Raw genomic sequence first — 20,222 nt, 5'->3', positions numbered from 1 at the left:
TCTGCAGTCCCTATTCCCATTCAGGCAAAAATTCCCTTTGATGTCAGTGGGAACTTCTGAGTAGGAGTTGAATGGAGGATGCTTTATGACGATGATTCTGTGAGGTCCAGAGCAATTTTGAAATACATGTGAGTTAAGAGCACTCCAGCATCTCTCAGGATCAGACTTAGTATGAAATGCAGATTATGGGCAGGAATTTAGGAAGAACTATATGCAAAAAGATGTGAAGACACTAGATTTCCCCCCCCAGTTTTAAACATTTAATAGTGCACTTATTGATTATACTCTGTACAGACATATACCAAGTTATAAACTTTTTCCTCTGGTGTTCTCTCTTAGACCTTAATCATGTAAAGCATATTTACAATAGAAGGAAAAAAAAATACTTGAGGTACAAACACTCAAAAGCATATCTGAGGTATAAATACAAGTATATTTTAAATAATTATCTTTATCATGCTTTACTTATGTTTGACAGTACACTGTGGGCAAGTATACATATTTACGATAGACTGGTATGTACACCATATGATTTTACAAATTCAAAGAGTTTCAAATTGAATATAGAAGGGCTCCTTATTCATGAGAAAACGAATACATTTGCCATTAAAAAAAATAAAACTAATACTGACAATGGTAACAAAAAGTTTCAGCCACCTTGCAACTCATTCATACCCTCAGTCACAAAATACATTTTTCACATAATACTGCATCTCTAAATCAAATCCGTACTTTATAGTAAAACCTGCATAAAGACCACCTTTTCCAGAGGACCTCTTGGTTTCCTACTTCCATAACATGATTGATTGTCAGTGAGAAATATCCAAAGGGTTTTTAAAAAATTAAATGGCTCACATTGAAGCTCTCAAAGCTTCATGTTAATGTGCAGCTTTCAGAAAGGCAGGTAAAAGAGAAAAATCCATATGAATCTTCCTAGTCAACTTACTCTGTCTGCTGCCTTAGGCGTCCTGCCATCAGGATTCCTATGTCTACATTTTCTTCTTAAAAACCATTAGGATATAGCGAAACATACCATGATCATGTACAATTATTACAACACATCCAGGAGTAAATGCAACAAATATTCATTTTTAGGCAATAAAACAATTTGACATTACTGGCTTTTTTGGCCACTAGAGAAGAATTTCAACACTACTTCAATCTACATAGTTTACAAGTGTATTCTGTATTGCAGTAAATTTGCTAATCACTCCTAAAAAGATCATGTGGGTATGAAACAGACAGAGCAAGTCTACTATAACAATTGCTTACAGGTTAACAATGTTAATAACACAAAACAGGCAAGAATGAAGGATTGCTGCTGCTGGTCCATTGGGTAGTCAGAGATTCCAGGTTGAACTGTATCCAATACATTAAAATCCATTCTGTGGATCCATATCAGTGTACCAGACACCATGCTTCTAGCTATTCCTTTCAACAATTACACTCATTCACACTTATCTCTGTGCAAACCTTTCTTTGCTTCTCTCCGTGAGAGCACATTGAAGAGTACCAGCTATTCCAGTGGATACACCAGTCCCTCAACACATTACAAATAAAATGACAGGTATGTACATAAAGCTAATATCACATGGGAATGAAGTATCTTTACCCCATTCCATAATATATTTGTATTAAGAGTTTTGCTTCTCAGAAGCAACTCAAACCATCTAGTAATAGTACAATATACAGTTTTGATTTTGTTTTGTTTTGCACACAGTCAGCCTATATATTCCAGTCAAGGTCTATACTACAGACCTTACACAGACAGGAAGCAGCTTTAAAATGTATGGGATGGTCACAGTCCAATTCAATATATTAGTCTTCCAAGACACCAATTGCATGTCATCCATTCGACAGTCTTCAGTTGCTAGGAATGTGTACATTGATGATGGGTTTAATGCGTAGTTGTAGTCACCTGGATTTTACTTCTTTATTACTGAAAGAGTCTCTGATTTTAGCAACTTCAGATGCACATAGGTGTCCAAAAGACTTAGTGTACCATTCTGGCATGTGGCCCCTGTAACAGAGGGAAACAAAGTAAATGAAAAGTTCTATCAGCAATACTGGTCCTTACTCAACGAAAGTATATCAAAGGTGCTCAAATGAACATCTACTTGGCTATGCTACTGGTTATTCCAAAAACCCTGGTTGAACAGAATTCTGAGAAACACCTTTTCTCTGGAGAGGTTGGTTATTAGTTTTCACGTTGTACAACATCCAAATCAAATGCGCACAGATTTACCAGAGCAAAGAAAATTAAGATTTCATCAGAACTTGGGCTCTGTCACTAATGTAAGAAGTGTGTGAATACAACTATTCTCTCTCAAATATTCATGCCTACCAGAAGTGAAGGGGAACAAAAACAACTAACTACACAAAGAACAGAACCACCAAAACATGTACCTGGCTTACTGAATAACTGTGTGAGATTCCACCCACAGGTTGTCGCCCTAGCATGCTTCCTGGAAGAGGAGCCGAGGGGAAGTGGCAAGCAGGAGGGGGCCTTGGGCAAAGTGTGGGTTGGGCCACGCGGGGCTGTTTGGGGAGGCATAGCCTTCCTCAGCCTATAATACAAGCTGCCTATGAGTACAAATGCTGCATACTCAACCCTAAACGAAACCCCTCCAGAGGAACTGCCGCCACCAACAAAATTTGGTGGGATAAAGCAGGAGACTGTACCTTAAATCAATTCTGCACATGTAGGTGAGTTTGGATTTTCCTGACCCGCAGGGTTCAATCAGATACCTGGACAAAAGCACATTAACTCTAACACCAACCACTGGAGCACGGTCATGATCCACCGAGGAGGCTAACAGCACACAAGCTCCTTTGGATAAATTTGTCCTCCATGTTCTGTTAAAAACAAACATGAAATAATTGCCTTACATTACTGTAAGAAAAGGGACAAGTTTCTACTAGCCTTAGAAAAAGTGCTAGAATTTGCATAAATAGGCAGGTGTCTACAAACTCTCCCTTCTTCTGAAGTAGTGTAAACCAGATTTTTTTTCTTAAGTTTTGATAGTTCTCTGTTTGAAGCCTAGTGCTGCAGTATGTGAAAGCTCACCTTAAAATCACAGAGTCTCTGGCTGGGTGTGGTGCCATGCTGTTCTGGACATACTGGTATACATCTGTCTGACTGTCCAAAGTTTCAATTACTTTAGAATCCAGGAGATCTTCATCCCAAAGATGCTGCTCTTTAAGTAAACGGTTTAAAACCTCTTCAGGCACAGCAGGGACTTCAATGGTGGCTTTCCACAGCCGGAGCGGGGGTCCTTCACACACCTGGGGAACATCAGCATAGACTTGTCAGTACTATTACAATTTACATTTTTCCTTCTTAATTTCTTAGTGTTGAAAAACATACTATAAAGGGATCAAAACATCGTGTCTTATTAGTCTTGTCATAAGAAAGAAAACCTCATGCATGAGAATAAGCTGCATGGCCCAATGGAACTGATGTGCAAACTTCTAAGTTACCGTCTAAAGGGAGTGATCATAACTTCAAAGCGTGGTTCTAAACTGAAAAGGGAAACTGAGAACCACACCCTGTGGTGCCATCTTTATTGCCTCTCAATGACTTCTAGCTACCAGCTCTGCAAACTTGATCCGAGAGGCAAGAAAGCTGCTTTTCTTACCCACCATTACCAGTAATAAAGGTTCTTGCAGGCCAAACAATACCTACAGTTACATCTCTGCAAGTTTGTTGGCTATAGGTTTGCACAGGGGTAACTGATCCTGTCAATGGAGTTCAGTAAATATTTTGATGATTATGATGCACAAGGAAGTACAGGAGGCAGTGAGCTGCCTTCTAGATATGCTGGCTCTGTGGAATGAACAGGAATAAACTTACTTTTGTCCCTAAAAGCAGCAGATCCACTAGGGTGTGTGGGTTCCCCCCACATAATCACTTTTCAGAATACAGATGCACTTTGCCAATTGTTTTCTTTCTGCTATACCCTCATCTATTAAAAGGTCTATTCTGTACCAGACTAAACCACAGAAAACAGCCAGCTAAACAGGAGTTGTGAACTTGGGACTCCACTGATGTACCTTCTTGTAGGCCAGCTCTGCTTGTTCTGATGTGGAATAGCTGACCCAGCCTTTGAACTTGTCCTTCATCTCTTTAAGCAGGTCATCCATGCAGTCCTGAAGGTAGCAATGATAGTCTGAAGGCTCCGTATTGCTGATTCGCCCAAGTTCCTCCAGGCTTAAAGGCCTCAGGTCTTGCTCTGTGTAAGAATTCCGACATCTACTCATTTCTTCGGGAATCTGGGAATTGCAGAAAGAGAATCATCATCCTAGAACTGTTTCTTCATATTCTGAAGGACTCAGTATGGTCAAAGCTAACAGTTCAAAAATTCATAAACGACAGTCATCTGAACTCAGAATGCCTCCCACTACAGACATGCAGGATGACAATTAACACAGAGGATGAATTTAGAGATTGATAGCAGTGTATAAATGAAAGAACAAAGACAAGAAAGACCCTGATGAAGGGGAAAAAAAACGCAATTGTTGAAAGAAATATTTGCTACATGCTCCTATTTGCTACATACTCCTGCTAACTGGGATTTAAAAGCTAAATATAGTCACAACCCTGAAGAGAAAAAACAGTGAATGAGAGACATGGAGGGGTGCAGTATATGTATACATATTGCATATACTGTATTGCACACAAACTACATTTAAAATGCTACAGTTGTAAAATCAAGCACTCACATTAAGTGCCAGAATTAAAATTGCTCATGGAACCTTAATTTGATCCCCTTGTGTGCATGCATTATGAGAGTTTAATTTACATGATTTAATTATTTTTACACAGGCCCTCATTCAGGGCACAGAATGGATGGTGCTCACTGAAGGAACCGCTACTCAATATTTATTTTCATTGTTCAATGTCTGCCCCATGCCTCATTTATTGCACAGTACTCAAACTGTGTTCTGAACACAGAATTTTTAATTGCCTCATGGGCTTTTCTACGGCAATCACCACTAAAGGATCTGAGCACTTCACAAACATTAATGAATCAATTTCATAACATCCCTATGTGGTGAAGGGGTATTATTATTTCCATTTCACAGATGAGGAAGTGACACAAATATAAATTTTACACTAATTTTGAGTGCCCAATTTGAGAAGCATAGGGCCTAATTTTTCAATGTACTCAACTTTTTATAACAATTTACATGTTCACAGCACAGTTCCCATTGACTTCAATTTGGAGTTGAGTGCTCAGCTCTTCTGCAAATCAGAGGCCGGGTTCTCAAGTCAGACACCCAACTATGTTCACACCATTCCACATCACAATGCCCCACCTCCCGGAGCACCTTCTCCCAACTATTGTGTTCTAGCCCAAGGCTTATATTTAAACCACACTCATGCTTTGGGATCTGACTCATAATTTTTGAACCCTGCGGGGTAACAAGCCTTGTGGATAGGGGGACGCAGTAGATTTGGTATATCTTGACATGAGTAAGGCTTTTGATACTGTCTCCCATGACCTTCTCAAACAAACTAGGGAAATACAACCTAGATGGAGCTACAATAAAGGTGGGTGCATAACTGGTTGGAAAACCATTCCCAGAGAGTAGATATCAGTGGTTCACAGTCAAGCTGGAGGGGGGATAACAAGTAGAGTCCCGCAGAGATCGGATCGAGGTCTGATTCTGTTCAATATCTTTATCAATTATTTAGATAAAGTCACAGAGAGTACACTTGTAAAGTTTGTGGAGGATACCAAGCTGGGAGGGGTTGCAAGTGCTTTGGAGGATAGGATTAAAATTCAAAGTGATCTGGAGAAATGGTCTGAAGTAAATGGGAAATTACTGCGTAGGAAGGAGTACTGTGGAGTGGAATATGGGGGTCATAGTGGATCACAAGCTAAATATGAGTCAACAATGTAACCCTGTTGTAAAAAAAAAAAAAAAGCAAACAATCATTCTGGGTTGTATTAGCAGGAGTGTTGTAAGCAAGACACGAGAAATGCTTCTTCCGCTCTACTCCGCGCTGATTAGGCCTCAACTGGAGTATTATGTCCAGTTCTGGGTGCCACATTTCAAGGAAGATGTGGACAAATTGGAGAGAGTCCAGAGAATAGCAACAAAAATTATTTAAAGATCTAGAAAACATGATCTATGAGGGACCATTGGAAAAAAATTGGTTTTGTTTAGTCTGGAGAAGACAGAGGGGACATAACAGTTTTAAAATACATAAAAGGTTGTTATAAGGAGGAGGGAAGTAAATTGTTCTCGTTTAACCTCTGAGGATAGGACAAGAAGCAATGGGCTTAAATTGCGGTAAGGGAGGTTTAGTTGGACATTAGGAAAAACTTCCTGTCAGGGTAGCTAAGCACTCGAATAAGTTGCCTAGGGAGGTTGTGGAATCTCCATCACTGGAGATTTTTAAGAGCAGGTTAGACAAATACCTGTCAGGGATGATCTAGATAATACTTAGTCCTGCCATGAGTGCAGGGGACTGGACTGACCTCTCACGGTGCCTTCCAGTTCTACGATTTTATATGCTTTTTAAAGGTGCTTATCTGTTTGTCTAATAATATAGTCTTTAAACAAACTAAAGGGACTCTTGGCTCTCCATTGAAAACTTGTCTATTTTTCAGAGATCTCTTTTGATCACTGCTGAACTGGTGGTGCTATTTGTTTCACAGATGGCTGTCTCACCTGGAAAAGCTTCTTGCACTCAGCAATCATATGGGCGAGGCCTTGAGTTGCAGCCATGTTTTCATTTAAATCTTTCTGATCAGGTTTGCCCAGACTCTGTTTTCTCTGCATCACCCTATGGAGGAGGAAAATAAACAAGTCAGTATTAGTTAATGGCTTGGTAAGTGTGCAGTTATACTGCTTAAATGTCCTGATAGCATAGACCAGAGCTGCTTAGGACAGAAACATCTGGTGTAATGTTAAATGTTATTAATGTCTTTTCTTGCTACTGCAGCTATGCCTGTTCTGTGGCAAGTCTAACCCATTGCAAACTTGTTCATAGTTGTAAATAACCACACTGGCTGCCTAGCTGACTATCATGACCAGTTCCAGTAAAGAGAATGGAGTGTTCCTAATGGGAAAACTAAGATTCCACCTAGAGTAAAGAGCTGCAGGGATGTGGCTGACATGGCCTCAAAGGCTGGTTACCAGTCATAGTTCAATGTCTTGGGGAAAAAAAGTTTAAATAGCACTTACCACCCACTCCCAACTCAGGGCTCTGAATTCCACTGAGTGGCAGGGCCCATAAATGTTAGGCTCAGCATTGCAGCACCTAACTCCCCCATGTGATTCTAGTCCCTGGTAATCTATTTGGTGTCTTTTTCATCCCTAGGGCAAAGCCTTTTCTTTCAATTAGCCCCCTGATAAGCAGAAATAGGAATAAACACCTGTCTGTAAACACTTTGGTTCCCTGCTCTTGCTGGTGATCTGAATACCAGCGTTAGTGTGTGTTTATGTATAAAGTGAATGAGGAAGCAGCACTAATTGGACTACTCCATTCTGATTATCGGTAAACTGTGTTGCTCTCCAGTGAATGAGGGTAAATCTATTGTTCCTCAGACCTGGTTACTTTCTTATCTGACCACCTCTTTCATTTTTCTACCAACCTGTTTGCAATGGAATGTCCCAATGAACTTCATAACACCCACCCCTTCTTTAGCTTGACCTAAACTCTGGGAATTTAAAGTTTAATTACCTAATTTGACACAGAATAGTGGCACAACTGAACTAGGTGAATTACCCCTGCAAGACATATGCAGTAAGGAGGCTAAAACATGCCTTCTTAATCCTCAGTGATACCTAGTGGTGTTATTTTAATACTGTTGTACAACTGCAGGAGAAAAGTTAGAGGAGTTCACATTATGCTACATGTGCAACCATTGTGGGGTGGACATTGCATTTCCTTGGCCACTTTTGAAGTCTATAAAGGTTAGTTTTGCTTTATAAATACCTACAGCAATACAGAGTGGGATCAAATATACATTTTGCACCTAACATATCTTCTAAAGCTTCCAATGTAATCAAAGGTGGGGGGAGGGGAAGATAATTCACTTACTACAAAGCAAGTTCAAGATGGTAGCTGTAATAGGGGAATCCCAGTACTTGCTAAAGGAGTAGTATCACAGGAATGGTAGTACTGAACTATATTCTCCTGCATTCTTTGGAGACATACCTTGGAGAAGAATTCTCTCTCTTGAGAGTATTTAAGTGGAAGAGGGAAGGTGCTAAACACACAGCAAGGTTTGTTGGTGTCATCTGGTTTTCCTTCACTGCAGCGGTGACATCACTCAGGAAATAAAGAAGAATCTGTAGGACCTCCCTGTTCTCATCGGGTAGAAGCATAACAGCAGCCTTGATAGCCTGGAGCCGCTGATCCTTTGGCACATCTGCATAACATTAGTAATATTCTCATCAGCTCACTGATTTTCCACACACACAAGCATGAATACATCCCAATCCAAAACTCCAGCGCCAACTATTTTACTCAAGTTTGCAAGGATTTCCTCCAGGATGCATACCTGTCACAGGCAACACACAAAGGAAATTTTTTTTTTAATTGCCACCAACTTACCTACCCTCAGTTATTTCCTGCCTCAAGAGAAACTCAATAGTATAAAAGTTGTGCCTGTATCAGTTTGTAATAGAATTTAATTTCAAGCACTACATCCTCCTGCACCCCTGCTAAAAGAGCTGTTAACTGCAGAAGTCTGACTGATGACCATGGGCACTGTCAAACATGGAAACAAAGTCCAGCTAACAGATGCCAGCAAAAATTCTTCAGCTCTCAATAAGTTCACAAGGGAAATACATTTAACAATCAGTGAAGCAATAAAATAAAATAAATAAATGGGTACTAAACCTTTTCAACACTGATGCCATAAAATACCAGAAAGTGCTTCACCAAACACACAGAGGCCTGTTTTATTGAGTAGATCTTTCAAAGTCACATGGTGGAAAAAGAAAGTCACTGACATGCAGCCCCATACCATTACACGGCTCCGTGGTTACTGACAACAAACACCTTGGGCAGGAAATTTTGACTCGTGTTTTTATAAAAACTGGAAGTCTGGAAAAAAAATAAAATGAAATAACCCAGGCCAGCTCTGCTTCTCAAGGTGAGTACCAGTGAACCACCTCCAAAAAGGCAACTTGAGGGGCTGAATCATGTGGCGTTTCTACCATCATTAGCACTGCAAAACTTTGATGACATGCTCAAGAGAAACTTGGCGGTAGGTCTCATCTGTAATTCTCTCATTACTAACAGACCATCTATTTTGTATCACTTTGAGCATAAGCTAAACTGTAGGGTTTTTTTAAACTGACGTAGGTGGTGATGTTAAAATGTTTTAAAGGGTACACTAAAATATCTTACATATGATATACTGCCTTCCACCCTCAATAAGCTCAAGGCATTTTACAAGTGGTGCACAGGCACAATCAGATACAATATGCTAAGCATAATACCAAGGGGAGGGGAAATTCTGGCCATACACATGGAAGAAAATTTACAACAACTTCCAAAGGATTTTGCGGTCTATGGACAGCAGATCAAAACTTCTGGCCTAGCTCATCCCCCTTTTATGGGCAGAGCAGCTGCAACCCCTGCAGATCAATCCCAGGGGAAGGAGATGCAGAATGGGGAGTGCAGTTTTTGTAGCACTGTATTAAACTTCCCCTGGCACCAGCCACTAGAAAGTATTTCTCTGCAGGGTTGGTGTCCAGGGTGGCAGGACAGCCATCATTACTCTCCACCCCTATCCCACATCATATCAGTTGGTGCTAATTGAGTTGGTATTAGCACATCTCCTTCAGCCCTGTACAATTCCCCTGGGGAGTTTTGGGGGAAGGCGGTGTGTGATGTAAGGCATTCAGATATGGTGACGAGGGCAGTAATGAAACCTAGATGGATAGCATGAGGAGTCCTTCATAGCACAGCTCTATTGGAGCTACCCTACCATGGAGCCTAGGAGGACACCATGGGACCACAGAGGCAGCATGAAATCACAACGTCCATATATGCATCAACCTGGCCTCCCGAAGAGGTCAGAGGATCGAAATGTTATGACAGCTGACTCCCACCCATTTCAAAAGAACGGTTAGGTATTCTCATCCTAACAGCTCAACGCAGAGGAAAATTGGGAATTGCGGTGTGATCTGATCATCTATTGTGTAGTCACCAAAAGACCCCCTACACAATGCTTCCAATCTGTACAAAACTCAATTTATCAAGCTGAAATGAAGGGAAATCACCCTACAGGGAGATTAGTTGTTTCTTTCCGGATAATTAGACTACACAGTATGCTAAAACAAGGGATTTTGGAAATAATTCCAACCATGCTATGTATAGAGTGCCCATCAGCACACTAGCTGGGTGGGGGAATCAGCAAAGGGACTTCAGTGTTGCAATGCTGAGCACCATGGCACCTCACTTTTAGGCACTGGGGAGGGGGGGAGGGGGATTTGGGGAGGTGTGGGGAGAGAATCACAGGAACAACTCTGCAATCCACGAAGCCGAGTTAGGCACCTAGGCTCCCTCTACAATGAATAGGGGAAGATAAGCAACAACTAAGAATTCAATCCACAAATAGTCAGCATGCCAGCCACCAGAGCTAACTAATAGGATATGCCAATGAGAGGTGTGTGCTAAGCCCTGTCCCTTTCTTGGAGATAGGCACCTAACTCTGCTTACTGATCCATGAACAGGAATCGGCCGCCTGTAGTCAGATTGCTGAGGTGCCCAAGATATTTCTTACTAAAGGAGTTAGGTACCTGCCTTGTGCTATGCAGAATGGCTGCTGGTGGCGTTGGCATCAGCAGCACCACCCACCTTTTGACTTCTACCTGGTGGTTAGAGGACTTGCCTGGGATGTGGGAGACCCAGAACCAATTCCTTCCTCTGCCAGAGGGGGAGAAAGGATTTGGACGGTCTCCCACCTCTCGGGACAGAGCTCTAACCGCTGAGCTCTGGGATAGTCTTATGTGGGGCTCCTACAATCTCTCCTGCTGAAGCTGTTCCACTGTGGAGAAATAACAAAAAAGTGATTGGAACTGGGAGACTGGACCGGAGTCCCCCACCTTTCTAGCCCAATGACTGTTTCACTGCGGATAAATTAAATAGCCATTGGGTTAGAGAGAATGAAAATGACTTTCTAGGCTACTGATATAGGGCACCCACCTTGAGCTTAACCCTCCTTGAAACGGGACTGGATCAAAGTGCATTAAGTAACTGTAACTGCACATCAGCAGGGTCTACATGGACAGTTTGTCTGTGGCAGGCCCGTGTGGGGTAGAGTCACACCCCAGCATGCCATGAAACAGTTGTTTGTGTAGACAAGCCCCTAGGCGCCAAGGGAGTTTAGGTGCCAAGAGGGTTTGGCAGGAGTTTTATGGATTGCAGTGGAGCCAACACTGGGACTCAGGTGCCTAAGTACCATTGTGGATCACACCCTAGGCCCCAGTAGTAGAAATGATAAAATGGCAGCTGTAAGATTAAAAATGTTTTAATAAGTTTATGAGTGCTGCTACTGGGCATAAAATGACACAAGATTAAGGACTGTCACAAGTTTGGGCAATCCTGTTGTAAAAGGACATAGTAATTTCTGAAGCAAATTTGCAATTTTTCAGAAATCAAAGCTCTCTAACCTTGTATCTGCAACCTCCCCCCCAACCCCCTGCAAATGAGACATGAACTTTATTTTAAATCTCAATCAAAAGCATGCCCGGAGAAGACAGAGAATTCCAATTCAAAGAGGCAGAGGGTTTATATCGGTTCCAAGCATTCAGAAACAGATGAAACTGGGAAAATTTGCCATCTATATCACTATATAACTAGAGAACCAAAAATCAGTTTCACAAGAGGCAGGATGACAAATAATGGATACTTCAAAAAGAAGGTAAAGTATACGATGGTATCAAATGGCATTGTTTCCAAATTCCCTAGCAGCCAACACATGTGGTGCCCAGATGAGGGATATATTTGGCAGTTCAGCCTTGTTAATTAGACATTGTATGAGTGCATATTTGGGAATATTTCTCTGAAACCAGGGCCCAATTTCCCACCCAGGGAATCTCAGGACTTACATTGGTAGATCTGTAAGAATGTCTCAGAGAGTTTGTTGGTCATGAGCGGCTCAGGTAGATCACGAAAGTACTGCTTTAGCATGTCTGCCACATCGTAAGCAGACTGGCCTTCATAGTTAACGCTGTCTGTTGAGCTCTCATTCATTTGGCGCAAAGCCTGGATTCTTGACTTGACTCCAGATTTCCTGAACAGTCCAACCTACATGTGTTTGCATATTTAAAAAAAAAAACCAAAACAAAACAAAAACAAAAAAACCACAGATATTAAATCCACCAAGGAGGTGCCAAATCCTACAGTCCTACCCACTGACTTCAGTGGGAATTGTGCCTGAATATGGCTAGAGTAAAAAAGAAATAAGGGATTGAAGATTTGGCTCAAGAACAATAAATAATCAAGTGCTGGGATGGTGACAGCGTAGTGGAATGGTAGTGAAGTGAAACTAACCTGATCCAAACAGTGGTTGCGGAGGTACCGCATGGCTTGCTGAATGCTCTGTGGGAGAGGCTGCCCTGTACGCTGGACATTAATTGGCAGGGGAACTCCAAACACATTCCGGTCTTTATAATCTGGGACCTTAATCCTTTTCATAAACTTTGGTACAGCCCTGTTTAAGCAGAGAAAAGGAGAAGGAGAAAGCATAGCTGTTAGCACAGCACACACAGCATTCTCACTACACTCCCCCCTCCCCACCCCATCTTCTAGATTCCAGTAGCTGTAACATGCTAAAAAGTAAGTGAAATTGAAAGACTTTAATAGAGTGAATACTATGTGAAAGGCTTAGTTGTAGCACTGAAAACATAAAATATTTAATTTTTTCCACGGAGGAAGGTGGGGGTAGGAAATGGAGCATCTCTATGATGCTTAATGTTAGGAGGAGCTATATGTTGATTTCAACCATTAATATGGGGTGCTAGTCTATCAATACTGGTACAACAAATGCTATGGGGTAGAACAGGAGCCAGGATGAACTATAGTAGAGTCAAAATAAATCCCGTGGCCAACAACCCTTTATAATGTAGCTTCTTTAGGTCTCTCAAGAAAGATGGGCATGTGAACAATAACCTTTTTGTATGTCAACCACTTAGTCTATAAAGCTCTCAAGCCAGGCCGACTGCCCACCCGTATGTGTAACAGCAGGAAGCTGATGTAATACATTTGAATTTGTCAGCTAAAAATTTCAGTTCTTCAAATGACCCCTTTGAGGGGACACCCCCCCCCTTGCCAGGCCCCTAGTTTCAATGAAACACCTTTCCATTTGCTTTTGACTCAGAGGAAAAATTTACCAGAGCTCAAAAGAATTATTTACTCTTGGATTCTCAAGAGTGTTTTCTCAAGTAAAAAAAATCCTTTAGCATTTGAAAGTGTTGAGATCATCTCGCTAATGAAAGAGAAAGTTAATGTAGGATACAAAACTTCGGAGGACACAAAACAGGGAGACTCTTAACTTCTGCATGTATAGTTGATTATACAAACAATGTATTATGCTTTTGGGGGCTAATCTGTTCTACAAAAAATAAAAAGAATCAAACTGTATTACACTATAGTTAAACATGCGGCACTATTGATATGTGTGTGAATAATACTCGCTTTGTCAAAAAATACGCCAGCAGAATGTGAAAGAACACATTACGATCCCCACTGAGAATCTGAAGCATGCAGGGATAACCGGTCAATACTTATTTCTGTCTTTCAGAACAAACAACTTCTGTATTTAGCATGGCTCACATAATAACAGCCTTTGAACAGGAACTACTTTGATGTTGGAGTTAAATACTCAGAGTCCTGGAGAAGGGAGGAGGCCATAAGAACGAAGCGGGACCCCCCCCCCCCCCAACTATATTGTACTTTTTGCTGCTTTAGGGTTACAGAGACTGTGCAATACAGATATGGCAATAACAGGTTTTCTATTTCACTAATCTGACAAAAGATATTGACTGGGTAACGAAAAGCTGAAGTGGCTACAGGAAAACTCAGCTGTTTTTCCAAACTTGCTGAATGTTTTCATTTTGTTTTTATAATAACTTAACTGGATTTGGGTTTTTCTTTTAAGAACAAAATGTATTCAGCATAAAAAAGTTAGCGGTCAGATAGCGACACACTAGAAGTGAGGGAAACTTACTCAGCTGAAGTGCCCTGGCATTAAATAAATAATATTAAGAATATCAATGAAGGAGAAAGGCAGGAGACGTTGACGATAGTTTTCTGGTATCTTAAGATGTGCTGAAGTAGGTCTCCTTAAGTGCAAATTGGTTTAATACACGATTACACCTTTGTGCTATGGATTCTAGCTGGACTTTTCCCAACACAGCCAGCTGGTCTGTGCTTCATGAGCATCTGTATTGAAATGCATTCCCATGTCCCTCCCGTTAATTGCAGCCACCCTCAGTGGCTCCCTCTTAATGAGCATCTGATACCCAATGACATTAAAACAATGTGAAGGGTTAATGGGTTTAGTATTGTCCTCTGAGGCTGGAGCCCCCCAGGAGGGTGGCAGAATGAGTGTTAATTAGATGCAAGTAAACAGAAACAGGGAAGATAGTTGGGGATTAGTGACTGTTTTCTATATTCATTCATGACTGGCAAATCCCTAGGGTTTGAATGGTCCTTACCAGCTGAAGCCATGCTTATTGGAAGGTGTGTATTTCTCCAGGAGGGCAGTTAACTTCAAAAGAGAGTATTTCTGCAGTAGGTTCATCTGTGCCACAGACTGGCTATTAATCTGTAATGACACAGAGCTCAAGCTGGGCCCGTGGGAGCTCTGAAAGCTGTGCCATCTCAGTCTGTGCCTGCAGGAAAGGAGGGGAAAATAAAAGACAATTTATTGAAGTGTCTTTGGAAGACACATGTAGAAACCACAATAAAAGGATTCTCTCTAATGATGTGGAGGGCATTCGTTCTAATGAGTGTTGTTTAAGAACATGCCATTCAGCAGAACATTCCATTCCATTCCATACTGAGATTTCTCTGACTACATCTGGAAATTTTGCCTTTATCTACTACATATCAGAAACTCCTAACTCCTGATATATAGCAGATAAGGCAAAATTTCTAGGTGTTAATGTGGGAGCAAACAACCTGGACTGGCGGCCCTGATAGCACTAACTACCTCGTAGTAATTTGCACAATATGGTACAAAGGGGCACTATATGCTGTTGGAAGTACTGTATTTTGAACAAGTTGTAAAATGAAGGCTTTGACCACATAGCCGTGGTGTCTTTTGTGATGCTGTTTTGGAAAGAGCAGGGATACCACCACCAGTATCCTGTCTTATTTCAAATTTGGGTAATTACATTCTGCATTCCCCACACATCCCAGTTTCAGTTTGACAAGTTAGTCCTCACCCACCCCCAAAAACTATTTTAATGTTGCTGTTGAAGATGACTCTCACACTGCACTGCAGAAAGAGTTGCATTTCGGTGGTGGACACATTTTGAATAAACAAATACACTGTTTTAAAGTGGCTTGGTTGGAAACCATTCTGGATTAAAGGCACTATAAAAATGTTATCCTCACCCTTAATTTCTGAAACTGATATGTAAAAGTCACATATTTGCTTTAATCACCACAGCTACTTCTATGCTAAGGCTTTAATTGGGTCTAGTGCAGGGGAGGGCAAACTATGGCCCGCGGGCCAGATCCGGCCCATCAGGGCTTTCAATCCGGCCTGCAGGATTGCCAGCCCTGTGGTGCAGTGGGGCTAAGGCAGGGTCCCTGCCTGCCCTGGCCCTGTGCTGCTCCCAGAAGTTGCCAGCACCACGGCCCCCCTCTGGGAGGTGGGACAGAGGGCTCCGTGCACTGCCCTCGCCTGCAGGCACCACCCCCCGCAGCTTCCATTGGCTGGGAATGGGGAACTGCAGACAATGGGAGCTCTGGGGGTGGTACCCACAGGCAAGGGCAGCATGCGGCAGAGCCACGTGCCCTACCCCACCCCAAGGAGCCACTGCCAGACATGCTGGCCACTTCCGGGAGTGGCGTGGACCCAGGGCAGGCAGGGAGCCTGCCTTAGCCCCGGTGTGTGCCACTGCCACCCCAGAGCTGCTTGAGGTAAGTGGCGCTGGGCCGGAGCCCGCACCCCAACCCCCCGCCTTGAGCCTCCTGCTGCATCCCTCCTGAACCCTAACCCTCTGCCCTGAGCCCCCTTCCGCACTCTGCACATCCTCCTGCACCCCAACCCCCTGTCTCAGCCCTACATTCATGGCCCTGCATACAATTTCCCCACCCAGATGTGTCCCTCGGGCCAAAAAGTTTGCCCATCCCGGTCTAGTGGCAGAAGTCCCTGTTACTGACCTGTTGGACCGTGTCAGTGATGCACCCACCCCAGAGTCCCTTCTGTCCTGCATTCCTGAGGGCTCTTCAGTCTCAGTCAAGGAATTTCCTGTACTGTCAAGGTCACTGGGGGTTGTTCGATCATTATTTACATCAAGGTGAATCTGCTTTGGAGAGGAAGGGCATGGGGAAACTGAATCTAGTGCTGAATCAGAGTCCCCTTCATCTGAAAACTTCTCTGACCACTGGTTCACTATTTTCTGCATCCCTTTTACGTGGTACAGGATATCATCCAGCTCTGGAAAGATGTCTTCATTCTCGAGGTCCGCCAGGTCACCTGTACTGGAATACAGAATTGAGCCTGGTACATTGTCATAAATGCTAAGGCGGCTGCCCACTGAGCTAGAGGAGTTGCGCCTTTTCCCAGTGCTCAGTTCCTTGGAGCTTTCTGCACTGTTCTCCCTCCTGAGGGAGAGATGGCCATGTCCATGAAAGCTCCCAGTTCTCCAGTTCACCGAAGAGTTGCTGTCTGATGGGGAGAAGTTACCATTGGAGAGCGCTTTGGGAAAGGTACCTGGCTTGTGGTCTTCAGGGATAAAAAATACAGTGTCTTCTGCAAAACTTCCCCTGTTCTTAAAGTTCTGCTCCATGACATCACTGAAGGTTGATTGGTTGAAGGGGTCGAAGCCTTCGAGGTACATTCCCACCCTTTTATTATACGCACTGAGGCTGCGTGTTCTTGTGACGGGGCTGGGTGTGCTGACAGCGCTGCTTGTCTCAGACTGACTGCCACTACTGCTGGTCTGGGTGGAATTGGAGACGCTCCTTTTTCGTACCATGGGGACATTAATATGATTGCCATTGAGGGTAGAAATTTCCACGCAGTTAAACTGTTTTAGCTTGTCCTCATCCAGGCCTTCTTTTAGGATGGGCCCACTGATAATAAGACCCAGCTTGGAAGGGGCTTTATTTTTGCCATGGTGAGAGCTCTTGATTTTCAGGCTCTCCATCCTCTTTAACAGGCTCTTCGTTTTAGACCTGGCATTCTTTTCATTGGCTTTCATGTTGAAGCTGAAGCTAGACAGCTCCTTAGGCGAGGGCAGGCTACTGAAGGAGTCATCGTTCGTTATGAAGTTTCCTGACGAGCAAACGCTAACGACTGAGTTTGTTCTGGTGGTGGTTGCCTCGCTCTGGAGGGTAACTTGGTGGCTACTGGTGCTGCTGGTGCTGTGAATGGAAGCTACCTCCTGACGCTCGCTGAGGTCTGTCAGTACGCTTTCATGGCTAGCTGCGTTCGTCAGGAGAGGCGCTTCTGGGGATGAGGGATTCAAATCCTGTTTTGGAGGGAAGACGTCAAACTCTTCAAGCCTAGACCACCTCTTGCTGTCCCTTTGAAAAGTCCATTTACCACTTATTGCACAAGGCTCATCTTCATCGGAATCTTCACTCTGCGCACAAAGAGAGCATCCATAAGGTATAATGGCAAACTGGTAGTGATGATAGCAAAGTCCTTTCAGTGAGTATACTTAAGTGTGTGATCTTGCTATCATTTAAGTTAATATCAAAACAGCCATGGGCTTCAATGAGAGCAAGATTGGGCCTCTTAAGCCAATCATAGTTAAAGATAACATATAATATGCAATATATCTTAAGACTATTTTTTAAATAGATGAAAATATACGTTTGAAGTTCATTTCAAAGCCGTCTTGTAGATAAAGCAAACAGAGCAAATAATATAATCTGAGTTAAATTGCTCTTTTCAACAAACCCCAGTATCTCTAGACTTTTAATTAATTGGTCACAGTGGATACCCTTGAGATCAGTGGAAATTCCTGGCATGCATAAAATTTTAAACTGGAGTCAGTGAGGGGCAGGTCTCACTCTGGTCTCTCTCCAATGTTACTCTGTTGATAGTGGCTTTGTTTATATTCTCCTTTGCAATTAAGAGATGCTTCTCAGACATTCTGAATTGTAGTAGCTTAACTTCTTACCCATCCCTGAAGCTTAAATGGTCTTATAACTGTGACTAATGAGATAGCAAGAGAACCTATTACACTGCCAGAGTTTAATGCCTCCAGGCTCTTACCTGGTCCTTTCCTCCCCCTATAAGCCAGCAGCTGACACTAAGATTGTCCTGTGAAGTTTCTACTTCAGACTAGCTCCAGGCAATTTTAGCATTATTTCATAGATACTGAGCAGCAAATGCCAGCAACAGTGTATAACACAAGTAAATTGTCAGTAACCTCTCCACTGATATATTTGATGTATGGGCAGTGCCTGAGGGTATGTTTCAACATTGCCACTTAAGCTTCAACCTTTTACTGCACGGGAATGATCTTGTATGACCAACACACTTCTCTTCCATCTACATGGAGAAGATCATACTACACACAAGCTGGACGACCAGAACTAAAAAGAGTACTATTTTAGCACACCATAGCAAGGCAGGATACACCTTTGGTGCTAAACAAAGAACAAAAGGTAAGCTTACCAAAGATAGTTTTCTACATAGTTAATATGTGCCAAAGTTCCAGTTTGTTTGTTTAAATTGTTTTCCTTAAGACAACAGAAAGTAACAAACCAAAACCAACCTCCCCCCCGCCCCCCCCCCCCCACCACAACAAAAACAAAAAAACCCCCCACAGAAGCCATTTGTTAGATAAGGAACACAAGAACCATTAACTTCTTATCCAGAGAATAAACTTATCATTCAAAAGGCTTTATTCATGTAGCCTGTAATGGGGTATCTTCCCCTAGCTCCAGTTCCTTTTTTAGTCTTATTATGACACTTCACAAAGCCAGGGAAAAAAAAGTCAAACAGTACTTGTGTTTGATACAAACACATGTATGTACAGCACATAAAGGACACACTGCACTCTGTGGTCCGGATGCCGAAACTTAAGATTCTATTCATGAGTGAGGAAACAATGGAGAAGTTTGTCTTGTTAATTAAACGGGGAAGTTTGCCTACAACAAAAAAGTTACCTATGGCTGACAATGGGTGCCGCTCAATTGGCGTTAAACATGATTTAACTACAAGGGAAGACCAAGAAAACAGTATTCATTCAGATGCACCCATTGCTGACACTCTGTCAGCAACAGGTAATTTTCCTCATGTAAACAAGGCTTAAGGGCCAAATCCTGGTCTTAGTCAAGTCAACAAAAGTGGAATTTGGCCCTATATTTGTATATTACTCCACTGACGCTTGAGTCAAAACCAGAAATGAGTCCAAACCAAAACATACGATCCAGACTTCGTAGAAAATTGGGTCCATTTCGAATACGAATCTTGATCACTCTGATGTTAATCAGGCTCAGAAACAAGAAAGAGACCTGATTTCAGGAAACAAATCTTCTGGTAGTCAGAAAACTTAGCATACACATAGGAAATGTATAATGATCAAAAAATGTTATCTTTCAGAACCTTCTTTGCTACATACCATAAACGGAGAGGGGGGGAAAAAAAGGAGAGCGAGAGAGAGAGCGAGAGACTGATCCTTGGTAAACACCCTTAGAGCATTTGCATGCATTCTTGTCATGAGAATGGCAGCATTTGTATTGCATAAGTTTAGTCATTTTCATCTGCAACTACTCATTTCCAGGGGACAGTCCTGACTACTATTGACCTTTAGCATTCAGACATTATTTTCAGACTGCTATCCAGCTGTCCAACTGAACTGAAGAGAAAAGTGTCCAAAAAAAAAAAAAATCTTTCACAATGCCTTTGCCCATCAATCAAGGACTTAGGCAAGGGTATAATGTTTTATAATGCCAATAACTTTATTTATACCTTACTATTAAAAATCAATAAGCACAACTAAACTTTTCATAAATACTATCATACCAAATTCAAACTAGAAATTCTATCATTGCT

The 20,222-nt window shown here is 42.2% G+C and overlaps 1 protein-coding gene across 7 annotated transcripts in view; it reads right to left on the bottom strand.

The window, feature by feature from the left end:
- Positions 1-237: 237 nt before the first annotated feature.
- The window catches only part of DLC1 (DLC1 Rho GTPase activating protein), a 391,881-nt gene continuing 371,896 nt past the window's right edge, over positions 238-20,222 (bottom strand). For all 7 annotated transcript variants that reach the window (XM_065596882.1, XM_065596883.1, XM_065596885.1 and 4 more), the window contains 10 exons: positions 16,370-17,796; positions 14,692-14,868; positions 12,527-12,686; positions 12,082-12,280; positions 8,174-8,387; positions 6,682-6,796; positions 4,054-4,272; positions 3,068-3,285; positions 2,683-2,856; positions 238-2,020 (listed from right to left, as the gene is read on the bottom strand). In XM_065596882.1, the coding sequence (XP_065452954.1) occupies positions 1,915-2,020; positions 2,683-2,856; positions 3,068-3,285; positions 4,054-4,272; positions 6,682-6,796; positions 8,174-8,387; positions 12,082-12,280; positions 12,527-12,686; positions 14,692-14,868; positions 16,370-17,796 (3,009 nt within the window). In that variant the 3' untranslated portion in view covers positions 238-1,914. The remainder of the gene's footprint in view (positions 2,021-2,682; positions 2,857-3,067; positions 3,286-4,053; positions 4,273-6,681; positions 6,797-8,173; positions 8,388-12,081; positions 12,281-12,526; positions 12,687-14,691; positions 14,869-16,369; positions 17,797-20,222) is intronic.

This window comes from Chrysemys picta, chromosome 5 (assembly GCF_011386835.1).
Source record: "Chrysemys picta bellii isolate R12L10 chromosome 5, ASM1138683v2, whole genome shotgun sequence".
Classification (NCBI taxonomy): Eukaryota; Metazoa; Chordata; order Testudines; family Emydidae; genus Chrysemys; species Chrysemys picta.
The sequence above is the reverse complement of the archived record's forward strand: the minus strand, read 5'-3'. Positions and strand labels throughout refer to the sequence as shown.